We start from the raw sequence: 11,770 nt of genomic DNA on the forward strand, positions 1-11,770 counted from the left end.
GGTCTTTTCTTTGTAGACTGAGGTATATTTTCCTGTTTCTCCTCAGTCCCTTATGTGCTGGACAAGAAACTGAGTCAGGGGTCAGGTACCTTCTATGGTATTTCCACCCAACCACCTATAACCCTTTGACACACTCTCTCCCCAACTTGCCTGCACACCCTCCCTTGTGACTTCCTCACTCCCGTGTTCTCTAAAACTCACACTTACACCACCTCCAGTTAGGACACACTGTTTGCTGTGACGATGAGAAAGCAAAATTTAGTTTATTTAGATTTCTGTCATGCACCTAAGTCAATAAGGCTGGTGATGTGCCTTTGTATGATGTCGTACGCTGTATGACACTATCAGACAACAAGGACTGCCGCAGTTCTGCACCATGCAAACCCTAAGTTTGCATTCCAAAACAAAATTGCTCACATTATCAACATGTTATGCAAATGACCTAATTATGTACAAATTCAATCAATTTGCACCCCAATCTGGGCTTTGACTGTGCAAAATATTTGGGGGTGGGGGAAAGAAAGTGGTGATGATGCATGGCTTTGTTTTGGAGAAGGGATAAAATGCAAAATGGCAATAAGTGATGGAGGGAGCAGGACCACAGGCCTTGTTGATGACTATGCAAGTTATTCACATGATCTGAAATCTGTTGCATGAGCCTTCTCCAGTGGAGTCTGCCTTAAGGTCCTTCTCCCTTCCCCCGCCCAGTTGCAGTGGGTTCTGCCTCACATTGGGGGTGCCTGGTGTGCATGTGTGATGTCACGTGTGTGTGACATCACACATTGTGAGGCGTACATGACTCAACGGGCCCCATCACACCCTCCTGTGGCTGTGATAGGCCCCAAAAGGCCCAACGGGCAACCACAGTGAAAATTTTGTGGGTGCCCCAGAACCCAGGGTCCCCCGAGATGGTGCCTATGCGTCTCACTTCCCACTGCCCTAGTCAGCCCTTAACTTGCTCTGTGGGTCTCAGTGCACACAGGTGCTGGGAATTTGAAGAAAGCTGAGCTTGTACACATATATAAAACCAGCAAGTATTGCACAATTCCCTGGTAGTTCCAGATCTGTATTTCACACCCAAATGTGTCTTAGAAGCTGCAGTGGCCATGTGAAGACTATGCTGACCTTGCACTGATTGCTCACCCTGCCTTGGAGGAGCAAGACCTGGGAGGAGCGACCTATATCTGGCTACATGCATGAGCTTTGTCTGACTCTGCCCGTTTCTCTTTTCTCCTCCCCACAGTGGCTTCGTCCTGCATGACGCGCCTCTCCCGCTCGCGCACCGCCTCTCTGTCCAGTGCCGCCTCAGGGGACGGGAACCGCTCCCGCTCGCGCACGCTGTCCCAGAGCAGCGAGGCGGGGGCACCTCAGCCACCAGCCCCCACCATGGAGGTGTCCTGCTGAGCGCCGGGCCAGGGGACGAGGCCGCCTCCCACCTCTAAACAGGACTTCTTCTGCTATCCCACAATGCACTCCGGCCACTGGGCCATGTGACGATCTCCCCTAACGGTACTAAACGTCCAGGGAGGCCCAGATGGGATGCAATTGTACTCTTTTTAAAACAAACATTAACTCCCCTTGACCCTTCCTTCTCACCCAACACATACACACCCTCCCTCGCCAACCCTGCCCTCTTTTCTCCCGTAACCTCAAGACTAGTGTCGGCCCCCCACCCCGGTTCCCTTAGTGACCCCCCTCGGCACCTAGGGAGGTATGGATGGAATACTATACATTTTCTAAACTGTTAGATCATCCTGCACCTGTTCTGAATTTCTCCTCGATCCTCCCTCCTTTTGCACACTTAGGTTCCTTAATAAGGGAAGTCTGGATTAGCGTTGGGTTTCTTTTTTCCTTTCCTTCTCTCCTGTCTAGATCATAACTAACCATGGTTCCTCCTCCCCCTGATTTCTGAGTGATTCGTTCTTGGAGTAGCCTGGATGGGCAACAGATTGCCTTGCTAGCTCTCTCTCTCTTTGTCCCCTCCGGAGTGTACGTAGGCAAAAAAAGCAGGACCTCACAAGAGAGACGCACAAGCCCCCTTAGAAGGACTTGTCATGCGCCTGTCATGCTGACGTAGTGCCCCCCAGCGTGGCAATTGCTTCACCCCACCCCCATCATCCCTCTGCCCTCTTTACCCGCCTCATCTCCTGAGATTTCTGTCCATTCCGTCTGTCTTGGGAGGTTAGAGCTCCTTCTCCAGGGCCTAGACAACTTCTATTCTTCCCCATTCTCACTTCAATAGAAATGGAGCCCTCAGCCGCTCCTCCTCGCCCGTCATCTCTCTCGCTTTCGTTTCTCATCTTCCCCTTGCCCGTCCCATGCAGACACCTCACCTTAGCCATTCTCTTTCCCACCTGAAACCCCTTGTAGATGGTAGCTGCGTTGTGATGTGCATGTACGGTTCCTGCTAAGACAGCGAGTGATTTGGGCAGTTTGGGGCATTTTGGGAGGCTGGGCAAAGCTAAAATTAGGGGTTGGGGAGGGTGGGGTTGTTCCTTTTTCAGGATGTTTCAGGGGGGATGCTGGGAGGGGAGACTTGCTGGAGGCTTGAGCCGGATTGCTTTGTTGTGACTGTGCCAGGCACAGATGTCAACAGGCTACAGTTATACTGGCTTTGTGTAATGAGATGAGTGGAGGAGACTCCCGACTGTTAACGGCTGTGATTATTATTATTATTATTATTATTATTGCAACAAGGGCTGACTGTAGTGGGTTCTGGGTGCTGGCTTTGAGCAGGGCTCTTGTGGTGCCGTGGAGGGCAAACTTTGCGTCAGCTTAACTCTGTAACGGGATTCCAACTGTATCAGTTCTCTGAATGTTATCAACTGTATTAAAAAAAACACAACAAACCTAAATGTATCGATAGTGTTTGCCATGTTGATCTCACAGAATAAGGAATCCAAAACAAATAAGGTAAAATATTTTCTTGGAATCAGCTGTAGGTGAGGTATCCAGTATGTAAACTTCTGAGTGGCACAGAACGCTTCGTCGAAACCCAGAATAAAGAGTTGTTTGTGAACCCAAAAGACAATGGTCCAGTTAGAAAGTCACCTTACCTATTCTGCAAACCTGAATAGGCACTGGGGGTTAACGGTTCAGCTGCCTGTATATACGGGCATTGTTTGAAATGGATTCCAGCTGGAATTTAAACTCCATCATGTAATGGGATCCTGTTGTATTTGAGAATGTGTGGGCTCTGTGTTTTTTTTTTTCCTCCCCCAGAGCCATTGATGGTGAATTCTGACTCTTAACAATAAAGTCTCTAGACGATGAGTTTTTGCTTCTTTTCTTATGGCCAAGGTAGCCCATTCATGCAACAAGCCAGGGCCATTTTCTGCAGAACAGGGAAGTTCACAGCACACTGTGATGAAAATGAAACACCAGGTAGAGTGGGTCGGAGACAGAGACTGAGGCTCAGCCTCACCATGCCACCATCTTGCACTGGCCAATTGGATGCCTCGGGGAAATGCACAAGCAATTCACATCTCCTAGTAGTGAAGCTGGTGGTAAGTGCTACTGGGTTTGTAGTCCCAAACAAGCATGCTTCCTGAGGTTTGCAGAAGTACACTATAAACAAAACCCCATTAGCAGGCAACCCAGCCCACTGAAGATTGAGGATGCTTGGTAGCCCGGAAATATTGAATGTCAAATGGAAAAGGGAAATTGGGTGGAAGCATGGAGCCCCTTACAGTTTACCATAACCTAAAGGAATACTTAGTTGACCTGAACTTTGAACAGGAGCTCTTGGGCTGGGAGGTAAGGATGCGCACTCTAACATTTCATTGCAGGTGCCACCTATGAGACTTAGCTTGTACACATTCAGTTATCTTCACAACAGTCTCTAAGGTAGTTCTTCTATATTATTACCTCTATATTGTGGGAGGGAGGCAGAGAGGTAAGACTTGCCTGCCCACATTTAACCATGACTCTATAGAAACCCCAGATCCTTTTTTCTTTCCACAGAACTCAAAAAGTTTCTGCTGCCCTCCTTATGGCTTTGAGAACATATGCTGGGAGGGGGCAGGAAATACTTTGGTCCCAGACCAAATAATCTAAAACTGATCATTGCTCACAACCCTCAGTGGTGATTAGAACCTCCACTTTGCCTTGAAAGGCTGGGGAAATCCACTCCCCTATGTTTTCCCATCAAAACTGAAGCTCATCTTCACAGTCTGCATCATGGGTGAGGAACCAATGGCCCTTCAGGTGCTGTTGGACTACAGTTCCCATCATCTTTGACCATTAGTATTTCTAGCTGGGGCTGATGGGATTTGTAGTTCCAGCAACATCTGGAGGGCAAAAGGCTCCCTGTGCCTGGTGTACATGCTACATAGAACTGGTGGTCAAGCCAGATGTGATGCATCAAGGAAGACCACAAGCCAATGATCTGCATGTCATGCTTAGCTAATTCATTTTATTTTGCTTTCAGCACTGGCATCTGGTGCTCTGAAAGGCAGTATGTAACCTTTAACACCATGCCCTTCTCCAAATCTTTTCCCCACCACCTCAGCCCCACAACTGCTATTTAAGCAATGGAATTGCGGGGAGAGACATGTACAGGTGCAGATTTCAGGTGGGGGAATCATCTGAATAGCCAGTTCATTTGACAAGAGTGTTAAGTTTAGGGAACTTAACTTGCTGATCTTCAAATCATTTCTTACGGGTCTAATAACAAGCAAACAAAAACTTTGCCGATATTCCTGTAGGAGATCCCAAAGCTCTCTTTTATTGTATCTGGCCTTGGAAGAGGTAAGGCTCATCCACACTCCTGTTTGTGTCATGATTTCCAGTCACGGGTTCTAGAGGTTTTTGTTTTTCCCCAGGGAAACCCGCTGTTTACTTGTAAATCAGAACAAACGACAATCCCCAGAAAACTTGATTGACATTTGTTCTGATTCAGTAGTAAACAGCAAGTTTTCCCAGGAAAAGCAGCAGGACAAAAGAAGAACTTCTTGGACCTGTGACTAGAAATCACAGGGAAACAGAAGCATGGATGAGCCTGTAGAGCAATATGATACTGTCCTGTTTGGACTGAACCATGCAGGTGGGCGGGGTGTTTAATGCTCCCCCCTACTAAAATGCTCCCTGTAGATAGCAAATTTGGACCCAGATTCCTGAGCTAATAATTTACTACACATGTTTTTATTATGTAGGTGAGCATTCAAAGAACCCGCACCCATGGAAGGGATTTTAGAGACTGCCTTGCAGCAGAATTCCCCATTGCAGATCTGTTTTCCATCCAAGCCTTCCAGTGGAGCTGACATTCCTCTTTGCAGGGCTAACCTTTCACCAAGAGCCAAAAGTGTAAATCTTTTCCCTCTGCCATTGTGCTCCAGCAAGCAGCTCCAAGACCAAAACACCACTCATGCTGCCAAGTGCTGCCTCTCCCCCACTGCTTCCAAAAAGAGAGAGGGGGGAGAGGGTCAAAGCCTTTGTTAGTTGTTAGTTTCAAGGAACAAAAGGAGTATCCATCATTGTGGAATGGGGAAGTTTTGAACCTGTCTCCGCAAAGGCCTGGGCCTTCATCCCAGCTCGAGGCCATGTGACTGTGTCCAATGTTTTCACTAAAAACTGAATTTGGGCCCCATCTCCGCTTCCAGCAAGAAGGCTGGAAGGCCTTTTGTTTAAAAAGGCAGCGGCGCAAAAAAAGTTGAGATTGGAATGCCAAACAACGTCCTGTAAGGCTGAAGCCATGGTATCCTTGGGGGGGTGGGGGGCAAGCAGTCCTGTTGGAGACCTTTGAATTAGGCCATGGGTGAAAAACAAGCCTCTTTCAGCTTCTTCCCTGACTCTTAGGCTCAATCCATTTCAAGTCAGGCACAATTTCCTTGTGACTAGCAAACCCATCATTTGGGTGTCTGCAAGTGGAAGGAATGAGGGGTGGGGGAAACAATCCACATTGATCTGCATCGGGCTGCTGTGCACTTGATTCAGGTCTGCGGAAGCACAAAGGAATGCAGGTGTCCTCTTATCTGCATTATATTATCACACAACTATTCCCATTTAACTATGTGCAACTAGAGTTGGCTTGGGCACCATGCTTCCCCGACTCCCACCATCTGAGTCATAAAGTGGCACTTCAATATATGTGAGGGGAAATCAGCCATAGAGTTATGTTCTCTTTTAGATGTGTTGGCTTGCTCCAGATCCTAGCTGCTCCCCCCATTAATGTAAGTGGGAGAAGATTATTTCTGCCAATTTCCTTCTTCTCTGCACCTTCCTGCCTAATTCACAAGGGTCCCTCAGCTTCCCAAAAAGCATGCTTGACACTTCAGAAGGAAGGGGAAGGTGGGAATGTAATGTTCTGTCAGAGATCAAGCCACTGCATTTCAAAGATGTTTGTGCTTGAAGCCATTGAAATCCATGAGCTTAAACATGCTTAACACTGTATAGGATGGTGGCCTTGATGTTACAACATTTGTCTCTCATCTGCAGCTGTGCTTAAATCAAGCTAAAGTATCAGCTCAACAAAGTGAAAAGAAATATCATACTCCTCCATGCTCTGTCTCCAAATAGGTAGCCTAAGGTAAAGGTAAAGGGACCCCTGACCATTAGGTCCAGTCGTGCCCGACTCTGGGGTTGCAGCGCTCATCTCACTTTATTGGCCGAGGGAGCCAGCTTCCAGGTCATGTGGCCAGCATGACTAAGCTGCTTCTGGCGAACCAGAGCAGCACACAGAAACGTAGGTAGCCTACATGTGTGTAAATACCACGAGATGGGCTCCAACATGCTTTGCATGTCATGTGGAAGTTATGCTATTAACTAATTTTTAATTGATTCATCATCCATTTTCTAAACCACTCAGTTCTTCCTATCTCAAAATAGGTATCTCAAAACTTCAGTATCAATACCTCTGAGATACATATATGAAAGGAAATGTAATCTACAAAGAAACAGCTGTATCTCCCATTCTCATTGAATCTAGCAAACACCCCAGAATAGCTTTATCTTCAAAATATGAACAAGTCCAATTATGGCTAAACGTCTAGCCACACTTACATCATGAGACTAAGCCTCTTGGCACTTCTAGTGGTGTTTACTTCTGAGTATTCATGGACAACCATTGACTGTATCCAATGTCAATTCTACTGAGTATACCCACTGAAATTAACGGACTTTACTAATTTAGGCCCCTTAATCCCAATGAGTCTAACACTAGATACAACTCATAGCATTTAACCGTAACGGTGCTAGCCCCTGTAGAAAGTCCTCTACTCTTCATTCCCTAGTTTCCATCTTTTCTTGACCTTTTCCAGCTTTTCTTTAAGCAATGCTGGCACTCGCTTATATATCTGTTTGAACAGTAAATGTTCTTTCAGTGCAGGAAAAAGCAATTTCCTTATTAAAAATGCTAATCACATTATTGGGGTGGTGGATGATGAGCTGCAGAAGAAATCGAGCTCTAATTAGGGACAGAGGAACTAAAGACTGGACCAGCTGTTCCATGGAAAACAGCTGCTGCAGACACACCCTATGGAGATGAGAGACCAGCACTGGCATGTTTTTTACTTGAGCGCCTATTGCCTAGGGTTATTGGTGGTAGGCTGCTGCTCTCTGCTGGCCATGATGGAAACGGCACAGCAAAAAAGGGCAGAGGGACCCCCACAATTGCAGCATAACATGCAGAAAGTTTTATTTGCTGGTGTCTGTCGCACACAGCTTCAGAAAAAAGTGACAAGTGTGGTGCCACAGGGTTCTGTCCTGGGCCCTTTGTTGTTCAACATCTTTATAAACAACTTGGAAGAAGGAATTGAGGGGATGCTGATCAAATTCACAGGTGACACCCAACTGGGAAGGGTTGGAAGGATCAGGACAGAAAGTACTTTTTCATCCAGTGCATAGTTAAACTACAGAACTCGCTCCCACAGGATGGATTTGGTAAATTCATGGCTGTTGATGGCTACTAGCCATGATCACTGTGCTCTGTCACCACAGTTGGGAGGCAGCGATGCTTCGGAATACTAGCAACCAGAAATCACAGAAGACAAGAGCGCTCTTGTGGTTGATTCCTGCTTTTTGGTTTTCCCTCCAGCATCTGGCTGTCCACTGTAAGAACAGGATGCAGGCTCAGATGGGCCATTGGCCTCATCCAGCAGGCTCTCCTTAAGTTCTTATGCTCTTAAGATTGGGAGAAGGGAGTTTTAACACTCTCCTCTTTCAGGCACCAGAGGCACACATAAGACGCAGGAGAGCAACAGATCAGGCCAGATGTTTATTGTCTACCCTTCCAAGGCAGTGGGAACAGGCAGAGTTTTCAGAAGGCTGTGCCCCACATCTAGTGGGACTTGTCATAGGTTCCAGCCCCCTTGTAGTTACCCACATAGCCGCTGTTACTGACCAGGTCAGCACGTCCTGCGATGCCCTTGCCCTTGCCGCTTTCGTCAAAACGTTCCTTGTGGGAGCCTGTGTATTTGCTGGTGTCTGTCAGCCGGTCCACTGCACCAGCCGCAACGGTTTTCTGCAAGACAAGCAAGCAGAACACTTAAGTGGTGATGGTTGTGGTGGGTGCTGATTAGTCATGGCATAGATGCTGGGTGGGCTGGGTGCTCCAGCCCCCACAACACTGGACCAAGCCAGCGTGCCTGAGTCATGGGATTATTCCAGCCTACGGAAAGTTTAGGGATGGGGCAGCACAAACTGCTGCTGGTCCGCACAACCCTTGACTGTACAGCAAAGGCTCATGGGTAGGATGGAACTATATCCCTAAAGTGGTTGGGCTCTAAGGATTGCATTGAGTCCATTACTGCTCTATATTGGGAAGAGGTCTAATAGTGGGGAAGAGGTCTGGTGAGGCCCAATTGGCCTGGCTGTTGTGGCAGTGACCCTAGCAGCACCAAGGCGTTGGAAGTAGCCATCTGTTCAATTTCCTTTAGTGCCACATATAATGCTTGCTGAGAAGCATTGTGGAAAATTTAAAGAATGGCCGGGGGGGGGGGGAAATAGAGGTGAATTAGGACACACAACAGTGGGGCCCTGGCAGCTGCCCGATGATAACATGTGTGCTGACACCTGCCAATGTGGAGATAGTAAAGCAGGGTGAATTCAGCCTGAGGGCCATATTACCATCTGGGAAACTTTCTGAGGGCCACATGCCAATGGTTGGCCAAACCAGAGGTAAATGTGGGCACCACAACAAATGTAATTATTTCTTTAAATATTCATGAACCACACTTTCATCTAAAATATATGGATGAGAAACAAAGCATTACAACAAAAGCAAGAACAATGTTAAGCACATCAGGAGGAGCTGGCTGGCAAATCTGAAAGGTCCGTCTGAATGATACACAGTTTTTAGAAGAAGTCCAAAAATGAGCAGGGATGACTCCTGCCAGATTTCCATTGGCAAAGTGTTCTGCAGGGCAGGGCCTGCCACAATAACAGTTTGGCTGCTGGTAAAGGTCAGCTGGACCTCAGGGTCCCCATCAGGAGAGCTCTGTGATAGTGCAGTTGACTAGTTTCTACACCCACTGCTGCCTGTCCTCTATTCCTATAAGCAAGAGGCATTATCAAAGTTCAAGGGCACAGTCCAGCCACGTTTGACTCCTGGAGCTGAGGTTCCCAGTCCTGCTTCATAGCAACTTAGTTTTGTAGACAGGTCCTTAGGGTCCGCCCTTGGCAGTTTGTGTGGTGGTTTTGCCCAAAAGAGCCCAATAATTTTTTTGGGGGGGGTGGAAGCAGGACAGTTTGGATGTGCTCTTCCTTCGCAGGGGAGCTCTTTGTCACTCACCGTTACCCCCACATTGCCTGGTTCTTTGCCTTCCAGCATCTGGTGTGTAGCTGCCAAAGCATCTTCGGGTGACTTTCCTTTGAAGCGTTTTGTGCTCAGCTCCTTCAGGGCTTCCTGGAACTCTGGAAACGTGATGTTGCGGGCACCCTTGCTCCTGGAGACAAGAGAACGGCATCATCTTTGAGCCCCACTTACAGCAGACCCTCCCAATTGCTCACAGATCCACACACAGTGTCACACCCACAGCTGACATGAATCTTGGTGTAGATTTGCACCACTTTACATCGCAGGTGGGAGAAACCATTTTTAATGGCATCCCAAGTTTGGGGGGGGGGGGACAAAAAAACCACCCAGCTCCCTGAATGTAGAAACCAGTAAATCCATGAGGAAAGTTCCAGGCTGGCAGTTTTCCTTATGTGCTCATTTTCTACTTGAATAGGAATTTTAAAAATCAAAAAAACATCAACCCAGAAGCATTCAAAGATCTGTCCAGCTCAGGACTCTGCCGCCTCATTATGCTTCTTGTGTAGGATTGCTTATGGGATGTGTCCAATGCCAGTCCTACTCAGAATAGACTCACTGGAGTTATTGGGCCTGGCTAACTTAATGAATCTAAGTTAGCCAGGCCCAATAACTCCAGTGAGTCTATTCTGATCCCAAAATCAGGCCCTGAATTTGGCAGGAAACCCATAGGGTTAACCCTACTCTAAGCTGACCCATTGAAATTAATGAAATTTCAATGGGTCAGCTTAGAGTAGGGTTAACCCTATGGGTTTCCTGCCAAATTCAGGGCCTGATTTTGGGATCCCATAAGCATCTGATCAGCCACTGTGAGAACAGGATGGTGGACTAGGTGGGTCACTGGCCTGATTCAGCAGGTTCTTATGATCTTACTGAAGGGTAAGGCAAGTGCTGTTATCTCCATAAGAGCATATGGAAAAGGCTGGACTGATTTTGCTTGCAGGATTGTTGAGCCGTTCCACAGTAGAGAGGACACAGGGCTTGGATCAGGACAACCTTCCAGTGGCCCTTAGCTATGGGGTTGGCCCAAAACGCCTGTCCAAACACAAATCCACCCAGCCCTCACACCCTCAGCTCACTTGACTTTGTTGAAGAGGATATCCACATCAGTGCTGGTTACGAGCTTCCCATCCATCACGCCACACTCCTTCAGCATCTTGGAGAAGTTCTTGCCCGTCATGTCAGTTCCAGTGGCAGCTGTGTCTCCATACACAGCATATCTGTGGAAGGCCTTTTCCAGCTCAGATGCCATGCCTCCTGCAATAGTGGGAAATGGGAATGAAAAGGGACGTGGGTTCCTGGTTCCCTCCAGCAAGACTATCTCGAAAGCCCTCTTTGAGCTATTAAAAAAGGCAGAGGGTGAGCAGTGTTGTAGTGATGGTGTCTTTGTTTTATGCTGTGCTTCCTTGGCAGCTGTGTAAGAAGGTCCAGGGGTAAACATTTTGGAGCGAAATCTCCCTCTCTCATGCACACATAGGTCTATCAAACCACACACCTGGTTATTCCTTAAAAGAACCTGTTTTTCTGAGGTATATTAGGAGGTACAAATGCTGTTGAAATGTACCACTTGTATACAAGGGTTGGCCTTTCGCCCTTGCCCTGAATCTTACTCCCAACAACTGAAACTTGAAGTAGCACCCAAAGCAAAACAAAACAAATAAAAGCATGCATACCAATCAAGGATGGAGAACCTGTGGCTCTCTAGATATTGTTGGCCACCAACGCCCATCAGTTTCAGTCGGAAAAGTCAATGACGAATGAAGGGTGGTGGGAGTTGTATACCAATAGCTTCTAGAAGCCCACATTTTCACCACCCCTGCTCTAATTTGAGCTTGGGCTTACCTGAGTTAGATGTTCTGCTCCTGCCCTGTTCCTCCTAGGAAGGATAGCCTGCTCTGAGCCAGAAGCACCACTGGCTTGATGGTGGCAAGTTGTGGTGGTCATTGTGACTGTGTCAAGTTCTCTATGACATCATAGTTTGCTCTGCGTTGCAGATTGGCAGGGTGCTGGTTGTTTTTCCAT

At 47.4% G+C, this 11,770-nt stretch overlaps 2 protein-coding genes across 12 annotated transcripts in view; one reads left to right on the forward strand and one right to left on the reverse strand.

Moving 5' to 3' along the window:
* Positions 1–3,270, forward strand: part of NDRG2 (NDRG family member 2) — a 40,075-nt gene extending 36,805 nt beyond the window's left edge. For 6 of the 10 annotated variants that reach the window (XM_083708244.1, XM_083708247.1, XM_083708248.1 and 3 more), the window contains one exon: positions 1,244–3,270. In XM_083708244.1, the coding sequence (XP_083564370.1) occupies positions 1,244–1,404 (161 nt within the window). In that variant the 3' untranslated portion in view covers positions 1,405–3,270. Of the gene's footprint in view, positions 1–46; positions 81–1,243 lie in introns of all 10 variants that reach the window. The other 4 variants (XM_083708239.1, XM_083708242.1, XM_083708241.1 and 1 more) reach the window with 1 other exon arrangement.
* Positions 3,271–8,199: 4,929 nt separating this feature from the next.
* LOC310830640 (tubulin polymerization-promoting protein family member 2-like) lies at positions 8,200–11,701 on the reverse strand. 2 transcript variants are annotated; one of them, XM_083710448.1, is made up of 4 exons: positions 11,591–11,701; positions 10,828–11,005; positions 9,728–9,881; positions 8,200–8,458 (listed from the first exon to the last, which is right to left on the reverse strand). In XM_083710448.1, exons 2-4 carry the CDS (start codon positions 10,998–11,000, stop codon positions 8,276–8,278), a joined length of 510 nt encoding a protein of 169 aa, XP_083566574.1. In that variant the 5' UTR covers positions 11,001–11,005; positions 11,591–11,701; the 3' UTR covers positions 8,200–8,275. The 2 variants fall into 2 exon arrangements, with proteins under 2 accessions (XP_083566574.1, XP_083566575.1); XM_083710449.1 differs by having other exon boundaries at positions 11,422–11,640.
* Between the last annotated feature and the right edge of the window lie 69 nt (positions 11,702–11,770).

This window comes from Podarcis gaigeae (assembly GCF_964106915.1).
Source record: "Podarcis gaigeae genome assembly, chromosome: 13".
NCBI lineage: Eukaryota > Metazoa > Chordata > Lepidosauria > Squamata > Lacertidae > Podarcis > Podarcis gaigeae.

Excerpts from the sequence above, each read along its gene's own strand:
- LOC310830640 (XM_083710448.1), bottom strand. The coding sequence starts at position 11,000 with ATGGCATCTGAGCTGGAAAAGGCCTTCCACAGATATGCTGTGTATGGA. Across the intron at positions 9,882-10,827 it reads ATCCTCTTCAACAAAGTCAA|GAGCAAGGGTGCCCGCAACA; the intron begins GTGAGCTGAGGG and ends TCTTGTCTCCAG. Across the intron at positions 8,459-9,727 it reads CAGGCAATGTGGGGGTAACG|AAAACCGTTGCGGCTGGTGC; the intron begins GTGAGTGACAAA and ends CTTGTCTTGCAG.